Genomic DNA, 26,132 nt, shown 5'->3' with positions numbered 1-26,132 from the left:
CAGGAAGTTTCAAAATCAGCGCACACACTGCTGCAGAGTGAAAATTTCATTCTGAAATCAAAGTAATTTGTAGTGTGAACAGTGAAATATGGCAACAAAGAATAAAAGTTCCTGGTGAGAGAAATGCAACTAACATTTCAGCAGCAGTAGTAGTAGTGCCCAATCCAAATCTCTCTATGAGGCAGCTCATGCGAACGAGCTGGATCAGAAAAGGGAATGTTCTGTGAATACTACATTTCAATTTCACTCCATCAAATATGTTTCTGGAAATGACTTCCAAAACTGTTTAGAATTCTCTGTATGGTGTCTATTTGAAAGCTGCAAAGTGATGCATTTCAATGTAAGCTTTTTTTTTTTTTTTAAATGGATGGAACTACTGGCAAATCAATACTCAAAATATGCACTACTAGTCAGCTGAAAGTCCACACTGGGTGAAAGAAGTGGATAAGCAACCACCTTGGTCTGCCGTCATAAAATGTGAGGTTTTCAAGAATTGCATCGATGGGCCTTGTTATGGGCCTCTAAATAGACACAAATATTTACAGTTCCCAACAGATATGAAGCCACAGTTACTGGAAGACATAACACTGGGTTTAAGGTGGTCCATTTGGTATCAACACGATAACGCGATCGGTGTCCCACCCATTCTGGATATATAATACAGAACTTCTTAGCAGAATATTTGGAGGTAGTTGCATTGGTAATCCAGAAAACTCTAAATAGCCTGTGGGATCACTACATTTAACATATCTGGACTTTCGAAAAGACCACATTGCAATTGATTTTTTTTTTATCTTTATAGTATATGAAGTTCAGGGCTCACTTATCAATCCACCAAAGCTGTTCCACGCTACTCGCGAGAAGTCTCGAAATCATACATCTTTCATTTACTAATATGAGTACAATTTTTCTGTGGGCCACATAGCTCTATTTTAGAATGCTTGCCTGCCAATCTGTCCACCAGGATGAATGGCCACCACCAAACTGTGGTCAAAAGCAAAGTAGACCCCTGCAGCACAATATGCGTGCTTTTTAGTTCAATAGCTGCTTCACAACTTAGGCCATCTGGATCCTCCCCTCCACCACTAGCTTTTCTGAACTGCACAGATGAGAGTTATCTTTACAATACATTCTCCACTTCCAAAATTAACCCGGACTCAACCTACAGTAACTTACTGATTCCACACTCTTCACCGAACAGTTTCCACCACCTCTGTGTATTCATGTCCCCTTATCCTCATTGTATGCTGCCCATCATCACTGTATGCTGCCCTCTGCCAATGCACTAGCCTGTCTTACTCCTTTGCTGCTCTCTCCTTTTCCACTTTTCTACCACCCCCAGCTTCGTGCTTCACAGCCTCTTGACACTGCACCTGGTGGCAGTCCTGTGGTGTCTCCAGCTAGTTCCTGCAGGCTCTACCTCCATTTGTACCCTGCTTCTCCCTCCCTGCCCCCTCCAGATGACTGCTTTTGTTCATGTGACAGCTGCATCCCGGTCCAAGCTGCCGGAGATGGCGGACATCTGTGCGTGAGGTGTGAATGAACGTATGAAGAAAGTTTCGGCTGAAAGCTACATGTGTAACAGTATTTTCGCTGTGCCTGTCTTACAACTCAACATGTCATCTTTATGGTGAATAGCAATCTATCCCTTTCCTTATACTGTTGATATTCCAACCTGGAGTTTCCACTGTTTGACACACCTAATCAACATTTTTTTAATCAAAAGTGCACATCTTCTTACTATTCTTATACATATTGCACACAAAATTTCGGTTACCACCACAATTATAAATTCATAAAACTGATCTTTCATAAAAAAATGTTAAAGATTGTTTCAATTTAAAAAAATACAAATTAAATTTTTTTAGGGCAAAAATTAACTACTCTTTATTTGTACTATGTTCATTGTTTTAAATTACAGATGTTGTCTTACACGAGGCAGAGTGATAAGCATAATAAAACCACGAAAAACAGTAATTTTCATAGCACTGAGTACACTGTACAAATGCTGCATTACCATTGCATTTCCTCCTTAATTCACATGCAGTTTCCATAAAGATAATTATTCAATATGTGATGTGTGTTTTATATTTAAATAACACAGGTATTCAAACTGTATGTAAAAAAATGAAGAAGATTATGACCTAAGCACGACTCATAGCAATGATACTACTCACAAATGCTACCAACTGTTTTCTTCTTTATGTACTTCATGCTCCACAGAAATGGTCGTATAACATGCACCTTTGTTTAAAATTTGTGATGACTGGTAACTGAACGCAGATCATCCATGTGACAGGGGAGAATTCTACCACAGAGCCATATGGCCCATTGAAAAATTGTTCACATTTTAGTGAATTAAAGACACTCAGAAAACTTCAGAGTTGAATTTCTCAAGAATTTTTTAGAGTTGAATCAAACTGCTTTGGAGGAATGATGTTTGAGCTCTGATCTCCACATTCTATAAACATGCAAAATTATGAAATCCGATTGCCATGTGGTCTAATTGTAATTGAATCGCTAAAATAAGAGGTCTACACTGGTACACTGATGATTCCTTGAGAAATTCTGAGTAATACGGGCCTGCTGATCGGCATCACTCTGTAGCACATATCTGTGTTTCAGTGCCAACTTTTTGTCCTTTATATGACATTCACAGCAGTGAACACACCAACTGTACGTGAGTCACATGTATACTTGCATTTGGCTGTGTAGGGCAGATGTTAGTTTTAATCTAAATCTGCTTTTACTGTAAAATCTAGAGGCTAAATCAATGATAGCTCCTATCAAGTGATGAATAACTTTGTAATTCTTAATTGTATCACCACTTCACAAACTAGAAAATTAAATTTTTTCCAAATAATTTCCATTTTTTACATAAATCTATAACAATTTTTTGATTCACTTTCTGTTTATCTAATGGGTAATTTTTTGTGGAGCCATCGTAATTAATCCGGGCTTGGAAACTACAACTATTGGCATTTTAATCAAGAAATATTGCAGGTAGAGTTGTATCAATGTGAAGTCCAGCCAACGATTTCAAAGGCAAAAGAACAATATGAATTCTCACTACCAAAGAGCAGAAGAGCCACTGCAACATATCAGGTAGGGTGTTCTCTATCTTAGGGGCAGCTGTCACAGGCACCTGCTTCCCTATGTAACAGGTGGTATGAATTGAACTTCTGGGGCTAACAACCACAGTCGTATAACTGGACGGACAAAAGCCATCCTAACAAACGCTTTCTTTCAGGTCATGGACAGGTCACACAACAGAATCGAGATTACTCCAGGGTGACACTTCCCTGTCGATTAAGGTAGATAAAAGCAGGCATTTAGATTCGGGGTGAACAGAAAGTGCATAAGAGAAGAGCCAGGGCTCCCATGAACCTCGATAAACATTAAAATTGAAAGTGTTTTTGGAAGGGGGACCAGAAATGTGCAGACAATGACGAAGACTGGTACACTTAAATAGGTAATAGATGAGATGAAAGAGAGAAGCACTGAGATACTATGAAAAGGAAAGAAACACACCTAAGTGCTTCCATAAAGGATTTGTGGTAGACAAGAGACACAAAAACAGTGTAACTGAAGTGAAGAGTAGGTCAGAATGAATATCAACGCCAAGAATTCAAGCAGGGAACAAAAAGTATACAATATCAAATGGACATGCACCTTTTCATGACACGAACAGCAAAGCAAGAAAGTAGCAGACAGCTTCTCAGAGGAGACAGATGATACACTGAAAGGCATACCACTCAGACAAGTAAAGGTACTAAAGTGCGCGTCATTTATGTTGGCGGCCGAGTTTAGGTTCGTTCTGCGCATCTGGCGTCACAAAACACAGTCAGCCAATGAACAGGAACGACGTTGCCAGATCTCGACTGCAGTGCAGAGCATGGACAAGTGTCTTCAGTTTTAGAAACGTTCAGTCATAAATAAAGTAATAGAACAAAAGCAATGTCTTGATAGCAGACTTTCTTTTATAGAAAGTTTGGAAAAAGCATTCTTTATACCAATTGCTTCATATTCCATTAATTAATTAAACCAAACAAGCAATAAGACTTCTAATTCAGGCGATAGCAAGGAAAGGTGTTTGTATCAATCTCACGAACCGCTTTTTCGCAATAAAGAACAGCGGTAATTGTTTATTTCCTATTGTACTTCGACGAAGCGTGAGTAATTCATAGTCATACCAACAGTGTTTCAGTATTTTGCACGACGTGTTAGAGTCCTCATGGCGTGCTATAGTCAGACGAGTTGCGATAGCGTAATGGTTAAGGTGTTGGGCTTCTATGCGAAAGGTTATGAGTTCAATCCTTGTGCGGTGCTTAACATTTTCATTATTTAAAAACAATATCGAAGTGCCTTACTTCACGAATTATATTTGTTAGAATGCAATTTTTTGAAATTTCTAGTGCTTTGTCTCTTCATTAACCTTTTCGCTGCTGCAGACACGTGCTCCCCGCATTCCGCACTGTGCGCGATTTTGTTATCACTGCACTGCTCGCCTGTGCAGACACATCGTGTTCCCACTGCTTTGACACACTTATCATTCGATTTCACAAAAACTATTTGGCCCCAAAAATTGATTTTTATACGTCTTCTTGACTGATACCTTCCCCCCATAACTGACTTAATTTTGTTTCGAAGTCAACGCAGTTATTATGCAGCATTAAATGTAGTAAACCATTGCACGAAATTTTGACGAGTTTGCAGAGGTAAAAGTCCATAGCGTATACTTTTCGTATGGTTGATTTTAGTTGCCACAATGTTGAGAATGAAATGTGGACAAGATACCTAAATTTCATATAAAATTTACTGTATAACAATATCTCATTTAATTTAAGTACCACATAGGTGTTATGTAATATTGAGAAATATTCCGTCTTTCGCGACTGTAATAAAAGTTTTATTTACACCGGACGCGTCTGGCTTTATTTTAAAGCACTTCAATCAATGAAAGGTATGGCACATACACAATGGTACTCATGTTCTCTTTCTTGTTTTTGTTCCACAGTTGCAGTTTTACCAATGGTACTGAAATATATTCCTCTTCTGCAACTGTAATAAGCGACTTATTTAGACCAGACGCATTTCTCTCTTTTGAAGCATCTTCAGTGGACCGTATTTTGTCTCCTCCATTGCCAAGTCACCTTTCGTAGTTTTGTGCTGCGGTAACACAATATTCAACGTTTGTGTTGGCTGATCAGTGTTTTAGCAAATAAATGATGTTTGTGTGTGCCACACACAAAAATTATATTTGACATAGCTCAGAGCACTTCACTGATAGACGGTATATTCAAGTCCTAATGTTTTTGTAAGTCCACAGTTTTGTTTAATGTATTTTGTCTACTTCCTTTTGATTGATTGAAGTGCTTTAAAATAAAGCCAAACGTGCTCAGTGTAAATAAAACTTTTGTTACAGTCGCGAAAGACGGAATATTTCTCAATATTACATACGACACCTATTTGGTACTTAAATGAGATATTGTTATACAGTAAATTTTATATGAAATTTAGGTATCTTGTCCACATTTCATTCTCGACATTGTGGCAACTAAAATCGACCATACGGAAAGTATACTCTATGGACTTTTACCTTTGCAAACTCTTCAAAATTACGTGCAATGGTTTACTATATTTAATGCTGCATAATAACTGCGTTGAACATCATTTATGGGGGGAAGGTATCAGTCAAGAAGATGTGTAAAAATATAATTTTTGTGCCAAATAGTTTTTGTGGAATCGAATGATAAGAGTGTCAAAGCAGTCGGAACACGATGTGTCTGCACAGGCGAGCAGTGCAGTGACAAAATCGCGCACAGCGCGGAATGCAGGGAGCACGTCTTTGTAGCAGTGAAAGGGTTAATGCGGCCGTGGTGGCTTTACTTCATGAACTGCGCGCTCCCCCCTAAACGTAAGCTTGCGAACTATGCTATACTATGGCGCTGCTTCTATTGGCGCGTGCGTCGTGTGCAACTGGCAACGCAGCAATCTCCCGCATCTGGGCGGGCATGCGCGAGCCACCAAGATAAAAGAATTGAACTATAGTAGGTGATTAAAATGTACAGATTAGAAGGGAACAGTAGGCGAGTACTCAGCACACCAGAGTACAAATAAAACTGAGGAAATGTTAACTGAAATGTGTTGAGAATACAAAATGAAACTAATGACAACACACTTCAGGGCCATACAGGTACGAACAAAGACATGAGCAAGCCTCTGCACTTGTCTTGGAAAATTCCAGATTGACCAGTAGTAACGTTGGACAAACACTAAAGAGAACATGAACGCCAAGTTCAGGAAGAACACCAGAACAGATGTCATGTGCCATTGAATAAAGGATGTACACAGAAGAGAGTCACACTGTCCAACCAGAGACAAAGTGAAAGAGGCCATAACCAATGTAAATTAATAACAAGGCAAATGGAGATGATGAGTTAGAGGTTGGGATGATAAAATGGGGAGGCAATAAGACGGTAGACAACACAAGTTATCTTCCAGATCTGGAGGACAAAGAAGTTACCAGGATGGAAGAATGCCAATACATAATGTCAGTACATAAGAAGAGGGACAACAGGGGGGTGAACAACTACACCCAATTATCACTATTAGTGGCTACATAGGGCTTAGAACAAAATGATGGCAGTAACATTTGTGGACTTCATGAGGGCATTTGACTCCTTCAACAGACAGACTCTTAAATGGTTCCTAAAGAAAAAAGGACTACATGGTACTACACAAGAACCACAATGGAAATTCTGACCGACACAAAGGTGAAAATGAGATCCAAAGGACCAGTGTCAGAAGTAACTGAGGTCCAGACCAGTGTCAAACAGCGTGATCAATTGTCACCAATTTTGTTCAGCGTAGCATTGGATGAAGCGGTCAGACAGTGAAGATCAGTAAAAGAGAATATGCAAATACCAAAGATGTACATGGGGGACAAACAGGACAACATGGCCCAAGTAGACTTCGTAGCCAGATGAGTAAGCGAGATAGAAGGAGCCACAAAGTGACAACTTGGCAACCTAAACAAGATAGGCAGAAGAGTAGGACTGAGGATTGCCTACAACAATACAAAGGCACTGAATAACCCTTTGGATTGGGAAACATCTGAGAGCATCAGGCAAAGGGCGAACAAATGTAAATATCTGAGAGAATATATAACAGGAAGAAACAAATGTAATGCGCGAATAACATAGATGATGATGTCAGCCTTCTGTTGATCAAAGATACATACAATGAAAAGAATATATCTACAGAAACAAAGACCAGACACTACAAGGCAATGGTGAGGAATGCAGTACCATATATGATACAATATCACTAGGAAGTAATGGTACAGAATAACTAGAGAAATAAGAGAAAAATACCGATGAAAATAGCAAGCCCTAAAAGAGGTGAGAGATGCATGCAAAGACCTAGGGTTGAGCTGTGAGTATGTGGAAAGCATCAGGAGAAATGAGGCTGAAAATGGCACGGTCTGTGGTAATTGTCATCGGAACAAATATAGACAGAATGATGAAAAGTGTCAGGGAGGACAAGAGGAAAGAGAGGAACCAGCCCGCTTGTTGAACTCTGAATGGAACTATGGATCAGTGTGGAAGGAAAGGAAAATTTGAGAAGCATGTACACATCGACCAGAAGGATAGAGAGGAAAAGCATAGTGTGTTACCAATCGAGCAGAAAACGGAACATACTAAAGATCTTAGAAGCTGAGAGAGTAAGAAGAAGAGAAAAGGTGAAGATGTTCTGGGAAGAGAAGAGGAAAATGTAACTTTTGAAGGGGCAACCTGTAGTACTACAGTTCCATAACACTAGAAGAACAAGAAGATATCAGTGGAATGAAGTGGGGTTCACTTCTGTTGCCTAATGTATTCTGCACAAGACCTGTCAACAATGATGTATATCTGTAGGTGGAATAGACTTCTCTGCATGTTGTGTAGTAGAAAGAGGAAAGTGACTTCCATATGAACTACTACACCTTCTGTGATTCTTGAGGTTTCATAGTGTTGTCAACAAATGGTACAGTTTTTGATATTAATTTTTGACAATTCACGTTTTTGGCACAGTATCTTGAAGACTGAGCTGTTGAGGTGTTGCAAGTGATGCTTTAAGGTGAGCTCGGCTTTGATACGGCTGGAGCCTATGCTGTGAAATCTTCCAAGACATCAATCGCAGCATGTGATAAAAATACCTAGGTTGAACTTTGGAATAATGTACATATAAATGAATTTGTCAACTTAGCTGTACACCTGAAACAGCAAAGTTTTCTCTACTTTCTGACCATTACAAAAATGGAATTTTCCATGCTGCATTTAATGAGACTCAAGTAAATGCAAGCCGGCCGCGGTGGCCGTGCGGTTCTAGGCGCTGCAGTCCGGAACTGCGGGACTGCTACGGTCGCAGGTTCGAATCCTGCCTCGGGCATGGATGTGTGTGATGTCCTTAGGTTAGTTAGGTTTAAGTAGTTCTAAGTTCTAGGGGACTGATGACCTAAGATGTTAAGTCCCATAGTGCTCAAGCCATTTGAACCAAGTAAATGCAGATCACGTGCTGAGAGATACATACTGCAGCTGATATATTTCATGGCAATACAGAAGTCGTTCCCCTTTGGATGCACCTTCTCTGCAGTACAGATTTGTGACGTGATAGTATATGTCTGTTGTGTAGGCAAGCCCTTTGTTTTGTATTGGCAATAATAGAGTCACTTCTTTGACACTGCAGTCCCAGCACTCACAAGTGAGAAAATGGCCTTACCTACTACATTGTTGGTCTTACTGGCCACCTAGCACTATGGAATGCAGTTGTAGCCTCTGGGCTAATAACTAGCATGCCTTTCATTAATATATTTCTGCATTTGAACATATGCAGTTTTCTGATTTTTTTCATCAGCACACTTAAAACCCATTAGCATTACTGCAGCTCACTTATCATTGGCAAAGTCATTGCTTCCATGGTATTCAATCGCCGTGAACAAATTTATAAAGAAACATCACCTTCTACATAACAGATGCAAAACAAAACAAATGGCTATAACAGAAAGAGAGATGCTGAATGGAAGATTTTAGGCTGTCAAAAGGGCAATGTGCAAGGCTTTCAATGATTACTGTAGAAGAATGTTATCGAAATATCCCTCACAAAATCTAAAGGTATTCTGGCAATATGTAAAATCTGTCAGTGGCACCAAAGTTAGTGTCCAAACACTCCTGGATGACACAGGAACTGAAACCGGGTGTAGCAAAGCAAAAGCAGAAACGCTTAATTCTGTTTTCTAATGTCTCTTTACAGAGGAAGATGTAGGATTACTGTTCCAGTTTAATTCTCACACCCCGACAATGATGAGTGAACAAAAAACTGTGCAATGTAGTTGGAAAAAGCACAGGTCTCACTTGTCTACAGGAAACACAGGAAAGATCTACACACCATTCAGCATCACTGGCACCAATGTATTGTAGAATAACAGAATGTGATTTGTACTCAAATGTAATTAGGTATCTCTAACAGAATAATTTCCTCCATGCTAACCAGAATGATTCTGAAAACATTGGTCATATAAAATCCAACTTGCACTTATGCTCACATGTCGTCTCGAAAGCCAGAGGGACACTTTATTCCTTGACTTTCAAAAATCACTTGACTAAGTACCACAGCAACATGTATTATTGAAAACATGTTTATACAAGGTATAAAACAAAACATATAACTAACTTGAGGACTTCTTGGTAGGGAGAATGCTGCATGTTATCTCGGATAGAAAGTCATTGACTATAGGGAAGTGTACTAAGAACCCTTGCTGTTTATTTTATACATAGATGACCTGGCAGACAATATTAACAGTAATCTAACACTTTTTGCGGGTAATAAAATTATCTACAAATAAGTACTACATGAAAAAGTTCCGTAAATAATCAGTAAGAACCTGGTAAGTTTTTGAAGTAGGACAAAGACTGGGAGTTTGCTTAAATCTTCAAAAATGGACAAGTGTGCACTTCGCAAAGCACTACAATGTACTATCCTATGACTGCACTATTAATTATTCACAATTGGAGTCAGTCGGCTTATCTAAATACCTGGATGTAACAGTTTGTTGGTATATGAAATGAAATGACAATATATAGGCTCTGATGTATGCAAAGCAGGTGCTAGACTTCCATTTCATTGGTAGGATACTGGGATACTATAGTCAATATACAAATATAATTGCTTACAGACCACTGATGCGAACAATCCCAGAATATTGCTCAGGTATTTTGGAACTCATAGCTAAGTTCTAATCGGGATACTGCACGTATACAAAGAAGGGTAGAATGAATGGTGACAGTTTTTCACAACTCATATGAGTGTCGCAGAAATGCTTAAAAACTTGAACTGGTGAAAGCTTGAAGATAGGTACTAGCTACCCCATGAATGTTTACTTACAAAGTAATCAGTATCACGTGAGGAATGTACTATGCATCCTACATATGGCAACTGTATGGACTACGGGACAAGATTAGAGTAAACACTCAGTGTTGTTTCTTACTAATACACAACATAGTTACTTTGTAAGGCATAACTTTTTTCTACAACTGGTATTATCATCCTCACTGATGTGCTACAATCAGAACGGCTAGTTAGTATTTTTTAATTATTGAAAGTCTCTTGCCCCCATGCAAAGGCTTTTTGAGTCATCAGTCTTCTGACTGGTTTGATGTGGCCCACCATGATTTCTCTCCTGTGGCAACCTCTTCATCTCAGAGCAGCACTTGCAACCTAAGTCCTCAATTATTTGCTGGATGTATTCCAATCTCCATCTTCCTCTGCAGTTTTTGCCTTCTACAACTCCCCCTAGTACCACAGAAGTCATTCCCTGGTATCTTAATACATGTCCTATCATCCTGTCCCTTCTCCTTGTCAGTGCTTTCCACATATTACTTTACCCTCCAATTCCGCTCAGAACCTCTCATTCCTTATCTTATTAGTCCACCTAATTTTCAACATTTGTCTGTAGCACCACATCTCAGATGCTTCGATTCTCTTCCATTCTGGTTTTCCTACAATCCACATTTCACTACCATACAATGCTGTGCTCCAAACATACATTCTCAGAAATTTCTTCCTCAGGTTAAGACCTATATCTGATACTAGTAGACTTCTCTTGGCCAGGAATGGCCTTTTTGCCAGCGCTAGTCTGTGTTGGATGCCCTCCTTGCTCTGTCCATCATTGGTTTTTTTGCTGCCTATGTAGCACAATTCCTTAAATTCATTTACTTCATGACAGTCAATCCTGATGTTACGTTTCTCCCTGTTCTCATTTCTGCTACTTCTCATTACTTTCACCTTTCTTTGATTTATTCTTAGTTCACATTCTGTACTCATTAGACTGTTCATTCCATTCAGCAGATCGTGTAATTCTTCTTCACTTTCACTCAGGATAGCAATGTCATCAGCGAATCTTATCATTGGTAGCATTTCACTTTGAATTTTAATACCATTCCTCAACCTTTCTTTTATTTCCATCACTGCTTCTTTGATGTACAAATTGAACAGCAGGGACAAAAGACAACATCCTTGTCTTAAACTCTTTTTAATCTTGGTTGTCCACTCTTATTACTCCCTCTTGGCTCTTGTAGATACTGTATATTACCCATCTCTCCCTATAGTTTATTCCTATTTTTCTCAGAATCTCGTACATCTTGTACCATTTTACATTGCCAAACACTTTTTCCAGCTTGACAAATCTTATGAATGTAGCTTGATTTTTCTTCAGTCTTGCCTCCATTATCAACTGCAACATTCCGTTCTTCTGTATATTATTCTTGTTAACAGCTTGGACGCATGAGCTGCTAAGCTGATTGTAAAATAATACTCACACTTGGCAACTCGTGCCGTCTTTGGAACTGTGTGGATGATATTTTTCTGAAAGTCAGATGGTATGTCACCAGATTAATACATTCTATATACCAATGTGAATAGTCATTTTGTTGGCACTTCCCCCAATGATTTTAGAAATTCTGATGTAAGTTTATCTACCCATTCTGCCTCATTCGATATTAAGTTCTCCATAGCTCTCTTAAATTCTGACTGTAATACTGGATCCATTATCTCTTATAAATTGACTCCTGTTTCTTCTTCCATCACATCAGACAGATCTTCCCCTTTGTAGAGACCTTCAATGTATTCTTCCCACCTATCTGCTCTCTCCTCTACATTTAACAGTGAAATTCCTAATGCACTCTTAATGTTACCACCCTTGCTTCTGATTTCACTGAATGTCGTTTCGACTTTCCTATATGCTTCCAACAATCATTTATTTTTCGATTTATTCACATTTTTCCTGCTTTTGTCTTAGCTTCCCTGAACTTGCTATTTATTTCATTTCTCAGTGACCTGTATTCCTTAATTTCCCTAAACATTTTTGTACTTTCTTCTTTCAGTGATCAAGTATTTCTTCTGTTACCCATGGTTTTTCGCGGTTACCTTCTTTGCACCCATGATTTTCTTTCCAACTTCTGTGATTGCTCTTTTTAGAGAAGTCCATTCCTCTTCAACTGTACCACCTACTGAGCTGTTCCTTACTGCTGTATCTACAGCCTTTGAGAACTTCAAACATATCTAGTCTTTCCTTAGTGTTTGTGTATCCTACTTCTTTGCATACTGATTCTTCCTGACTAATCTCTTAAACTTCAGCCTACTCTTCATCACTACTAAATTGTGATCTGAGTCTATATCTGCTCTTGGATATGCTTTACAATCCTGTATCTGATTTCGGAATCTGCCCATGATGTAATCTATCTGAAATCTTCCCGTATCACTCGGCCTTTTCCATCATACCTCCTCCTCTCATCATTCCTGAACAGAGTATTTACTATTACTAGTTGAAATTTATGACAGAACTCAATTAGTTTTTCTCCCCTTTCATTCCTTGTCCCAAGCCCATTTTCTCCTGTAACATTTTCTTCTACTCCTTCCCCTGCAACTGCATCCCAGGCCCCTATGATTATTAGATTTTCATCTCCCTTTACATACTTGTATTACCCTTTCAATATTCTCATATACTTTCTGTCTTTATCTTCAGCTTGTGACGTCGGCATGTGTACCTGAACTATCACTCTCAGTGTTGGTTTGTCATTGATTCTGATAAGAACAATCCTATCAATGAACTGTTCACAGTAACACACTCTCTGCCCTACCTTCCTATTCATAATAAATCCTACTCCTGTTATACCATTTTCTGCGGCTGTTGATATTACCCTATACTCATCTGACCAGAAATCCTTGTCTTCTTTCAATTTCACTTCACTGACCCCTACTATATCTAGACTGAGTGTTTGCATTTCCCTTTTCAGATTTTCTAGCTTCCCTATCACATTCAAGCTTCTGACATTCCATGTCCCGACTTGTAGAAAGTTATCCTTTCGTTGGTTATTTAGTCTTTTTCTCAAGGTCACCTCCCCTTTGGCAGTCCCCTCCTGGAGATCCAAATGGAGAACTATTCCGGAGTTTTTTGCCAATGGAGATATCATCATGACACTTTTTCAGTTACATGCCACATGTCCTGTGGATACATTTTATATATCTTTAATGCAGTGGTTTCCATTGCCTTCTGCATACTCATGCCGTTGATCATTGCTGATTCTTCCACCTATAGGGGCAGTTTCCCATCCCAAGGACAAGAGAGTGCCCTGAACCTCTGTCCACTCCTCTGTCCTCTTAGATAAGGCTGTTGGCAGACTGAGGGTGACCTCTTGTGCTGATTATTAGTCAAAATTTAAGCAGTGGCAGGATATGAACCATGGACCAAGAACATTTTCAATACTAATCAAAGACACTACTCCTAGACCACAGATACGAGGCTTACAAATGGCTTAATATGGTATTTTTATGAGTATCTAAATCAGTTAGTTACTGTGTCTTACATGTAAGCCTGATCTTTGACAGCTTCAGATACTGTTGAGGCAGTGTTGAGTAATTAATAGTTATCTCCTGCCATTTGTTACTGTCAGCAACATTCTTCTTTTTCGTTGATGTCGATGATGTTGAAGTGTCAGAAGAGGGTGAAGACAGTGATGTTGCTTTTGGTAAGAGCTCTCTTTCCAACAGTGTGAACTCATTTTTTAATGAGAGCGATTCACGAGGCTGGGCAACAACTGGAGTTGTAGTTCTTCCTGATGAAACTTTACTAGAGTACTGAAACAAACAAGCAGTAAATTACCAACATGCATCAAAATTCCAACCTTTACAGTGTAATCATTGATGATATACATGCAGGTATAGCTCAAGTAACACAGATTTCAGAATGTATTGTGGCACTAAAATAGACCCCTAACACTAGATGCTGAAAGAGAAAGTGCCAAACATTCACACGAAAATCTAAAAAGAACTTAGAAGGTAAGAGACATTACAAAACCACACACAGAACTGGGACATCCAATGGCAGAAAAACAATGATGACAACAACAAAAATACCCCCCCCCCCCCACACACACACACACGCACATACATACATACACACATACATACATGGCTGGACTGAACTTTACAGTTTATTGTTAACATGAATTTGCTTGGATTTATTCATTCACTGCACCTGCTGCGTTTCTTGCGTTAGTTCATGGGTTAATTTTAGTTTAATAAATGTCTGCACAGACTAGGACACAAAAGTAGCAAAGAGTAACCCAAATGTCAACTGCAAAATTCCCATAAGCACATTACAGAATATTATGGACAATTATTAGAGTAGAAACAGAAGCAGCACGAACAGTAATTCCAAATATTACCAGAACAGCAGCAACAGCCACACCGATGAAAAAAATTACAGCAGGAGGTAGATGATATGTGACCTACCATTGCAACTGAACCATGAAGAAGCATAAGAAAAACAAGCTTAAGATGAGTCAAGGATAATTAGGACAGAATAACACTATTTCAGGCAACATTTTGTGGCTTTCACAGTAGGCGAAGTTAAGGGTTTTCCTCACCCTAAGTATGGGCCTGACCACCACAGTGTATTACTATGCCATTACAAGCATTGTGCTTTAGCTTCACTCTGACTTTGAATACATTTATAGAGGGATAATTTAGTGTGCACTGCAAACCATGATGCAACCTGGCATAAACACATACAAATAATGGCCAGAGGCAACAACAGTAGTAAATAACAGAAAAAGTTCTAGGATCTGGCAAAGATTGGACTCTGTACTTTTGGATTGGCAATTGATACTTAAGCTACATACTGAACCACATGCTTACACAATAGTACGTCTCAGTTTACAATGGGCCTTTTTCTTGCCCAGTATATATCCAGAAATCTTCCACTTCTTAAAGAGCTTATAACTGTTGGTAGATTTTACTATATTGCCATTTGGAGAGCTTTGTAAGATCATGAAAACTTATTCTACACATAAATCCTATAAGGTATAAGGAAGTTTGCATTTCCATCAATGTGGTGATCCTCCAGGAAAGTCATACCTAGCATTAGTGGTCAAACTATGGTATCTTACTCATGAATATAAATTCAAAGGAGTGAAAACGTAATAGTCTAATGTTGGACCACAAATTCATGACATAGGTGAGGATAAACTGGTATGAGAAAAGTACGGTAACTTTTGGACCTCACTCCAGAAGGTACAATATCAATAGCCCACAGATTTGAAACAACAGAATAAATGGATCAATACATTCAACTAATTGTGGGGCATTAAGTTTAAATATCAGTATAAATCATAATCAGCATCTTCAGATTCAACTTATCAATGCCACAACTTTCTTAGAGAGACTATAAACTGCAATTGTGTCATGACTGACTGTTTCTCCAATAAAAACCAGCTTAAGTGCCCATATTACTGTCCACATTATTCAGCATTTGATAAACAAGTCTGTCTTGCCTAGTCTGCCACACCGACCAGGTCAGGAACAGTTGCATGTTCCATGACTCATTTTGCATGATAAATCATGAAGATGTGGAATGAGTCACTTTAGATTCACATTGCAAACTAATTTGTAAACATGCTGAATATTTATAAGGTTTTTTATGTGAGTTAGTAATTTATACCCATCATCATTTAGACAATTTAATAATACAAATTCTTCAACAGAATAGGAGGAGTTGCAAAGGAGAAAAGTTTTCAGTTTGTTTTCAAAATTTACTTTGCTGTTTTTCAGACTTTTTTTTTTATTTTTTTTATCAAAGGGTAAGTGACCAAAAATTTTAGTTGCAATATTGTGTACCACTTTTAGTGCTGAAGACAAACTTAATGTGGAGTAGTGACTGTCATTTTTACTCCTGGTAAGGTACTTAAGTACATTGCTGTTCCTTTTGAATTTAGTAGATTATTTACAGAAAACTTCATGAGGGAATAAATATGCTGTGAAGCAGTAGTCAGAAAGTCCAATCTCAAACACAGATATCTACAAGATGATGATGGGTGAGCACCACATATCATTCTTACATCACATCTTTGAGCAATGAAGACTATCTTTCTTAAATATGAGTCATCCTAGAACATTATTCGGTATGACATTATGGAATGAAGACATGCAAATATGTCAAGTTATTGATTTCTCTCTCCCCAAGATTTGCAAAGATTCTAAGTACAAAGATGGCTGAACTAAGTTGTTTATGAATTCCAGAATGTGCTTTTTTCAGTTTAAATCTTCATCGATATGGACATCTAAGGATTTTGAAGCTTCTGCCCACCCTGTTGATTATTTCTTTTCTGTTTCTGTATATATGCTTGGATTGATTACAATACTAGTATAAAAAGAAACTAATTTTGCTTGTTGTATATTGGATGGAAGATTGTTTATACGTATGAGAAACAATAGTGGGCCTAAGATTAAGCCTTGGGAAATCCTCGTATGTGACTGATTTCTTCCCAGTCAGGATTACGCACCCAGACCATATTGGTTGAATTACTAAGCACAGCTTTCTGCATTCTTTTGTTAGATATGACACTACCCATTGGTTGGCTATATCATCACTCCCATACAACTTCAATTTATCTAGAAAAAGTCTGTGATTCACACAGTCAAATGCCATACATAGGTCACAGGACATACCAACCGACACTATTTTATTATTTAATGCTCGCAAAATCTGGTGACAGAACATGTAAATGGTATTCTCGCAAGGAGAAGTCCCCAGAGATGTGCTCAAGTCTGTGAAATCGTCTATATGGTGATGAAGGTTAGGGTCTCATGTACCACAGCCTGCAGCCATTCACCCCTGGTAGGCCTTCATTTGGAAGTAAACAATGAAAAAAAAAATGTAATTTTGCATAATGCTCTACAGCCTTAAAATAGACAGTTATATGTACTGAGCTGTTGTAGCAAAGTGGTTACCATATAAGCATGGCTTGCAGAATGTTGTGGGTTCAAATCTTGTCAGGTGCCTCAAAATCTTCTAATTTTTTAATCTTTATCAAAATGACCTTGATCACTATCTTCATTCAACTGACTGGTCTAATTGTATTTTTCTGGAATTTCTAACCCTTTGTCAACTCATTTTAATCATTGCATTAATTACATTATATTCTCCCACATTACTGCATATGTTACTTCTCTTCCCCATTTTGTGCATTTATTTATAATCCCTTCTTTCTTTGAAATCTTCAGCTGTATTATTTTGTCCATGGTGCAACAGGAATTTATGTTTTAAATATCTGTATGATCACTACCAACCAAAAAAATTTATCTATTGTACAAAAACATTTTTGACACCACTGCACAGTCAATGTATGTAGATTATCCTGTCTTTTGTTTTTTATCTTATAGACTGACATTTTCAAATGCTTAAATATTGAGATAATTAAATAAAAATAATTAAAATCACATGCAGAAAACGTAAGAGCAAATGAAAAAGTTAATGAGATGATTAGTGTGATGAGACAAAGGACTAGAAATTTAAAAAAATACATTTGAAGCAATTAACTGAATAAAAATAACGATTAAACTCATATTGACAACTGTTTAAAAATAAAAAAGACAAAATTCGAACCCATAACCTTCTGCATGTCATGCACATATGCTAACAACTACGCTACAACACCTTTGTAAGTCAACACCTTTGTAAGCAGGACTGTATTTTAAGGCTCTATAGTATACCACAAAATTATGAAATTCTTTTTGTCAATTACTTGGAAACAAGGGCTCATCAGGGTGAACAGCTTTAGGGTGAAATACCTGGGACCCTAATCTACATCATCATATAGGTGGTTTCATAAAGTTGATCCCATCCCAGGTGATCTCCCCATGTCAGTAGAGCAACTCTTCTGAAACCCAAACTGTAATTTGCTGAAGATATTACTGTTGCTAAGGTGAGATACTATTCTAGAATACATCACCTTTTCAAAAATTTCGGAAAATGATGTCAGCAGTGAAATAGGTTGGTACTTCTTGATATCTTTCCTAACACCTTTCTTTAACAGGGATTTGACAACGGCATATTTCAGTCTCTCTGAAAAAATGCCTTGAGTTAGTGATGCATTAGATATTTCAGATAAGACAGGCTTATTATATGGGAACAAATCTTTAGTACTCTATTGAAAACACCAACAATAAAGATGAGCTGTTATTTTTGAGAGAATGTATAATTTTCTTAATTTCAGAAGGAGAAGTTGGTGACACAAGATTGAATTTTGTGACATTTACTTTGTCAACATCATTCAGAATATATGCTAGTATTGCAGACACAATGTTGGTTATTAGATTATGCATATCAATTGAGTCTGGTATATGGTGTAGTCACCGCTGAAGCATAAATAGGAATGTTTCACAGGTACTCAACATCACAGTAGTCAACAAATCTAAAGCGGAAAATATATTTGGATTAGACATACAATGATGAGCCAAAACATTATGACACTGCCCACTGGAGACCGAATGCCGTCTCGTGCCACAGGGGAAAACGACGTGGTAAGAAAATTAGGTAAGTGAAACAGAGATGAATGGGGAGTGATTTTAGAGATAAAAATCTTGAATGCCTGGTGCTCTGTGGCTTTATGATGTTTATTAAAGATAACAGATTCTAGAGGCGATGTAAGCCACACATTGGGGCATTCATTGATATATTTGTCTTTCACAAAGGGCACATTGGTTGGTTTAAAGGGGGGGGGGGGGAGGGGAAGGGTCCAAACTACGAGGTCATCAGTCCCTTGTTTCTAAAAAAACCGTCCTGACATGGAGCCAGTAGGCCACGTTGACTCCAGGACCCAACTCAACCGCTGACACACCAAACGTTCCAGCAGCTTATACTGAATGTTGGTGAGGCTGATGGGCCGATAGCTATCCACATCAAGCAGGTTTTTACCGTGTTTGAGCATCGGAATGATGGTGCTCTCCCGCCATTGCAATGCGAAGACGTCATCGCACCAGATCCAGTTGAAGATGACGAGCTGTGTCGGGGCAATGTGCAAGGGCACTGAGGAGCTCCCACTCTGTAAATGGGGCATTATAGGATTCACTGTGGTGTGTAGTGAATAAGAGGACTTTCCCGTCCAGCTGCCGTTTGAGAGTGTGAAAGGCTGCGGGGTAATTCTCCGATGCAGAGGGTAGAGCAAAGTGCTCAGCAATCACTTTTGCGTTGATAGATAACAAGCCATTTATGGTAACACCGAGAGCGTGAAAGGCTGCGGGGTAATTCTCCGACACAGAGGGTAGAGCAAAGTGCTCGGCAATCGCTTTTGCGCCAATAGATAACAAGCCATTTATGATAACCCCAGGAACACTTGTTGGGGTCTGGTACCTGAAAAGATGTTTGATCTTTGCCCAAACTTGGGAAGGTGACGTATGGCACCCAATGGTCAAGACATATCTCTCCCAACACTCCTGCTTCCGTCGTTTGATAAGCTGGTGAATGTGGGTACGGTGCTGTTTAAAGGCTATGAGGTGCTCCAGGGAAGAGTGCCACTTATGCCACTGTAGAGCTCGCTGACACTCCTTAATTGCTTCAGCAACTTCCGGCAACCAACAAGGGACTGCCTCATGCCGGGGGCACCATAAAGAGCGAGGGATCACTTTTTCTGCCACAGAAACAATTGTTGTCACCTGCTCAACAGTCACATTGACATTACCGTGTAGGGGAGATTCAACGGTGACAGCAGAGGTGAAATTTTCCCAGTCTGCCTTATTTAAAGCCCATCTGGGCAGGTGTCTGTGGGCCTGATGCCAGGGCAGTGACAGGAAGATGGGGAAGTGCTCACTACTACATAGGTCATGATGTGCTTTCCAGTGGATACATGGGAGAAGTCCTGGGCTGCAAATTGATAAATCAATGGCCGAGTAACTACCATGAGCCACACTGAAATGTGTTGCGGCCCCCAGTATTTAAGAGACAGAGGTCGAACTAAGACAGTAAAGTTTCTACATCTTTGCCTTGGCCAGCAAGCATGGTGCCACCCCACAAGGGGTTAAGGGCCTTAAAATCTCCCAAACGTAGGAAAGGTTTAGGGAGTTGATCAATCTGTACAGCTAATACATTCACGGGTACTGCACCATCTGGAGGAAGATATACATTGCAGACAGTTATTTCCTGTGTCGTCCTTATTCTGATAGTCTCAGCTTCAAAAGGAGTTTGAAGGGGCACAGTGTCACTACAGACTGAGTTTAGGATAAACAAAAACTCCACCTGACACTCAATTACAGTCACTACAGTTCCTATAATATCCCTTACAGCCAGAGAGGGCAGGGGTCCACATTGCCGGAAACCATGTTTCCTGGAGGGCAATGCAGATAGCAGGTGTAAAGCTTAACAGTTGCCGTAGCTCAGCCAGGCGGTGGAAAAAAACCACCGCAATTCCACTGGAGGATGACGTCATCGTGAGACTGGGAAAGCATGGAACATTCAATGAGGCAGTTTACACCTCAGGGGCACATGCTGCCACCGATGTTTTGCCTGAGCAGTCTATATCCATTGCGTCTGAGGGTCTAGCGAGCTCTAGGTCCAGAATATCCACCCCATCCTCAGACACAGAGCTTGTAGGTAGCAGTGGTGTGGGTGCCATCGCAATTTCCTTGTTCTTAGGGGTCTTCTTTTTGGATTTTCTCACTGCTCCTTGGGATTCCCTGGCTGGGAGGACTTCACTAGCTCAGTCTCGGGGACTGAGGATGAGCGTGAAGCCCTATGACCAGCTGCTTTTGAGATCTTCAGCCACTGGTGGGTGTCATCTTTCCCACTAGCAGAAACTTGGGAAGGGAGTGACCCAAGGGACCTCTTCCTAGCAAGAGAAGCCGAAGAAGACTTATGCTTCTCCAGCTAACAAGTGGGGATGGGTGTCCCCGATAGTTGGGGGGCTGTTGCTTCTGAAGTAGGTGGTGTGGGAGCAACAGGGAGGTAAGTGCCCCCCACCATCAAGGGGCAGGTGTAGTCTTTCAGTTCTGAGAGGTGACATGTTGGCAGTGCTGATGGTGCCAGAACTGTTGTAGCGGCGGCACAAGACAATGTAATACGTACAAGGATGTAGGCGTTCAAATTTTCTCTTAGCCTCAGTGTAGGTCAGTCGGTCCAAGGTCTAGTACTCCATTAATTTCCTTTCTTTCTGGAGAATTCTGCAGTCAGGCGAGCAAGGCGAATGGTGCTCTCTGCAGTTGACACAGATGGTAAGAAGGGCACATGGAGTATTGTGATGGGCATCCACAATCTCGACATATGATGCTGGAAGTACAGTGGGAAGACATATGTCCGAACTTCCAGCACTTAAAGCACCGCATCGGGGGAGGGTATAGGGCTTTACATCACAGCAGTCGACCATCACCTGGACCTTCTCAGGCAATGTATCACCCTCGAAGGCGAAGATGAAGGCACTGGTGGCAACCTGGTTATCCCTCGGACCCTGGTGGACATGCCGGACGAAATGTACACCTCACCCCTCTAAATTGGTGCGCAGCTCATCACCAGACTGCAAAAGAAGGTCCCTGTGAAATATGATACCCTGGACCATAGTTAAGCTCTTACGGGGCATGATGGCTACAGAAACATCCCCCAGTTTGTCACAAGCGAGTAACGTCCGTGACTGGGCAGACGATGCTGTTTTGATCAAGACTGACCCAGATTTCATTTTGGACAGTCCCTCCACCTCCCCAAACATGTCCTCTAAATGATCAACAAAAAACTGAGGCTTCATCGCCTTGAAAGATTCCCCATCAGCTCTCGAACATACAAGGTACCGGGGCGAATAAGACCCACTGCCATCCTTAGTCTGACATTGCTGGTGTTTCATCACCAGCAATTGATGATGGACTACACTTCACCGCATGTCATCCGCCCTGATGCCACCCACTCTGACTAGGGGCCCTCCCCACAGGCGCCACCAGTCACAGAAAAGGCCACCTGGCAGGATGGCCATTGCCGGGAGTCTCAATGCCCCAGGGGGATGGGCATCTACCCCTTGGAATATGTGGGGAATTAACAGTGCAGGCATCAGCAGAGTGATCCCTGTGTGCTTAGGGGGCTACAACCAACAGGGTACATGGCGAACCCACCGCAACGGACTGGATATCAGGTGCAAAGAGGTCCACGGTCATCGTCGACGCAGAAGGCGACACTGCATAGTGCATGGTGAAAAACACACCCAGGAAGATGTCCTCGCTCAAGAGGTGGAGAATGAGTGGGACTGAAATGCAACAACGAGAAAGTGGGCTAAAGATCTCAATGCACAATGGACACGATGCACCATGTAAGGTGCCCTTCCCCAATTGACTCACTCTTCGGGAAAATTTTGAAGAATGGAGGTCAAACCCTATAGGGGACCATCACATAAAGGCCGAAACGTGTGAAACGCCTTTTAGCTGCCTCTTACGACAGGCAGGAATACCTCGGGTCTATTCTTACACCCGGACCCGAAGGAGGGAGGGCACCTTGTTATGGCCTGGAACCTGTGAATGATTATCTTAAAAATGGTGAAGCTGACAGGCTGTTTGCACGCTACTGCCATAAGCATCTACTGAAAGCGACTGAAGGACAGTGAAACCACAAGTAGTCGACAAGGTGTTGGATGCCCACCCATCGTCACAGGGCATGGAGGTCAGAGGCTTGCCTATTCTGTAAAGGAGAATAGGTGGCAATCTGAGGCAGATATGATAAAAGAGTACAATTCTGGTGCAGGCACAAGTGATTCAGAGCACACTGATCAGTGCACATTGTTGAATGTGGGATTCTGCAGTGTGTTGTGAATTAGCAATTCACAGAACAGTTGAATTCTGACCCCACCTGACAGATGGCACCAGTGCAGTACCTGAGTTCCTATCACTGAGAGGCATGTGTATCTATGAATTCGCAGATGCAGCAAGTCACCGAGGTAAGATGTGGACAAATGGGCAACAGTGGGCAGTGTGGCGATTTGAATAATAGTAGCAACATCATTTTGGAACCAGCATCCTGTGAGTGTGGCCAGTGACAAAGGTGCAACACTTGTGCCATGCAAGGCCTGTCAGTTGAGCTTGTTTGCTGTTATTTGTATGCATTATTTCATCCCCCTTTCACTGCAAGGCTGAATGAATTCAGTAGGTCTGATTTATTAAACTCTGCTCTACTATATTAGCTATTATACCGGACTGGTGAAATATGTCACTTGAAAGCTCGCATGTGGTTGGCTATATTGCGATTGCGAGATTGCAATAGCTTACAACTCCAAAGTACGTTTTCTAAATGTAAGCTACAATCAAAGTTTATATGTAAGTCAACAAAGTACGCTTTTCTAACAATGGAGAGAATGACAATGGAGGCTAAGCATTTGATAGTATATGAAACCGAGAAATAGAAACACCCAAAGTTAATGACAGTATCTATGAAAAGTCATTCCAAATTGTTACTGCAATAGCTGCACGTAAAAAGTCGTATAACAATGTATACCAAATAATACACCATCCACACTCGCAGAAAGAAATAAAGCAAAACATGCGTAGCCTACCCGATTGTAGAGAGAATGAATTAATTCTGTATACATTTACACTCGCCAATTTAAGATGTCAATGGCGCAATTCCATCCAGTTCTCCTTCGCTATCATCAGAATTGGAACCAAAACCATTGTCCTTGTTATCATCATTAAGAGAAATCATTAATTGTTCATTTTCATTTATAATGCCATCTATAGTTTGTGCTTCTCTTATCAGTTAAGCAACATAGTCTACTTTTTCCCTCCGTGAGGCATCTACAGTAGTAAGACCTTCATGTAGCAGTCTTTCCACTTCTGTTATCGTAAAAGTTACTTCTAATGTACGCCTTGACGTCACTCGGAACCAATTCAGTTGGATTAAAATGACAGTGATAAGATGGTAGCCTAATTACCAAGTAACCCTGTTCACTTGCAATTTCATCTACAATGTATTTAGGCATCACAGGCTCATTTTGTTTTATGAGCGAGTATAACAGCAGCTTTATCACGCTGATGTCTGCAGCAATGTCTCTGGCCTGCGACCACTGCACCATAATTTCTTTACGGTCACTAGTGGTGGGAGTTTTGTCTTAAATCACAGAATGGTATGGTGCATTGTCCATCACAAACACCGTCGGAATGCTAAACAAGTGTGACAAATTTTTAAACCACTGTAGAAACTGTGGGTGGTCCATATCCTTATGATAGTAATCTTTTTTTCCCCCCGATTGAAAAACTAAAGGTCCTTCAGGCACAAAGCCGTTTGAAGATCCTGCATGGGCCACAATTAATCGAGATCCGCTTCCTGTTGGCTGATGACCGCTGCTATTCAGAGTATCTTCTGTCCAGCATTTCTCAACTGATTCTCCAGCGCTGACCCAGGTTTTGTCTAACCATATGACTGAGTGTATGTCCTTTCCTACAATTTTGTGTAAGAAAATGGTACGAGCTGCGACATGAATGCTTTCAAGTAACAGTTTTCATTTGTCTAACTTTTTAAAACAGAAGTTCATACTTTTTAATATCATCTTAAATGACATCCCCCCCCCCCCCCCCCCCAAGAAAAGTTCACTTTCTTTTAAATAAATTAGCAACTTCGCTATTGTGGGGTATTCTTTCCTTTTATAGTATCCGTATATGTGCCGACGAATTGCATCAGATTGGAAAGAATCAATATCCGTAACAGGATGAGGCTGTTAAAAACACACTGTTTCTTCCTCAGGGGCTTTCTTCCACACTGTTCACCTTACTGTCTTGTAAGTCTTGAAGTAGCAGCCCTTTCCTTATAACTGCTCTTTCACCGAGTACTAGAGTTTTCGAGGTATGCTCTAAAACTTTATCAGCAGGAATCGACACATGCCCATGAACAGAAACGAATTATTTTTCTTGCTTGTAAAACTCATGCATCCTCCGTAGCAGTTCCAAAGCCTGACTATTTAATGGCACTCCACGGCGCAACGAATTGTCGCTTGGCGAAAGACATTGTTTTGGTGACATTGTGTTAACAAATAAGAAGTGACATGTTTCAGCAGCCCGAGTATAGTGGGTTGTTACTCTGGTACATTACTCTGCGCCCCCTTTAGTGTAAACCTGATTCATCCCAGTGGGGCAAGTTATCTAAAGGTGCTATCTCGTATTAGGTCTTTAAGTGATCTTGCTAATCTGAATGCTGAGTTCTTCGGTGGTTTCTTGCTCTGTATGTACTTTGGGTTGTTTACACTTATTAATAAATTGCACCCACATTCCATGCCCACCATTTCCTGTGCCATAGCAGCAAACAACCACAACATGTTCCTGTGTTTACCCAATGACATTGTCAATTACAACTACAGTGGACATGGGATCATCGAGACTGGACCATGGATCAACGGAAATGTGTTGCCTGATCAGAAGAATTATATTGCATGTTACACCAGGTTGATGGTAGTACCATAACAAGCTGTCATCCAGGTGAACGGCTGCACCACACCACAGAGGCAAGCTGGTGGGCGCAGTATTATGCTCTGGAGGATGCTGTCAGCTTCCTGAGCCACCAGTCTTCTGACTGGTTTGATGTGGTGCATCACAAATTCCTCTCCTATACTAACCCCTTCATTTCAGCATAGCACTTGCACCCCACATCCTCATTTATTTGCTGACTGTATGCCAATCTCTGTCTTCACCTACAGATTTTACCTTCTTTACATAGCTGTCAGCTATTTGAACATTATTGTGGGCCACTTGCACCCTTTCATACTTGATGTCTTCCCCAATGGCAATGGTACCTTCTAGAAGAA

General features: G+C 40.3%; 1 protein-coding gene across 1 annotated transcript in view; it reads right to left on the bottom strand.

Moving 5' to 3' along the window:
* The window catches only part of LOC126255036 (protoheme IX farnesyltransferase, mitochondrial), a 53,292-nt gene extending 28,882 nt beyond the window's left edge, over window positions 1–24,410 (bottom strand). Inside the window, exons 1-3 of the mRNA XM_049955404.1 lie at window positions 24,278–24,410; window positions 18,330–18,436; window positions 13,905–14,175 (exon numbers count right to left, since the gene is read on the bottom strand). Of these exons, the coding sequence (XP_049811361.1) occupies window positions 13,905–14,175; window positions 18,330–18,436; window positions 24,278–24,410 (511 nt within the window). The remainder of the gene's footprint in view (window positions 1–13,904; window positions 14,176–18,329; window positions 18,437–24,277) is intronic.
* Window positions 24,411–26,132: the final 1,722 nt, after the last annotated feature.

Source organism: Schistocerca nitens, chromosome 1 (assembly GCF_023898315.1).
Source record: "Schistocerca nitens isolate TAMUIC-IGC-003100 chromosome 1, iqSchNite1.1, whole genome shotgun sequence".
Lineage (NCBI taxonomy): Eukaryota > Metazoa > Arthropoda > Insecta > Orthoptera > Acrididae > Schistocerca > Schistocerca nitens.
This window is presented reverse-complemented; position numbering and strand designations above follow the sequence as displayed.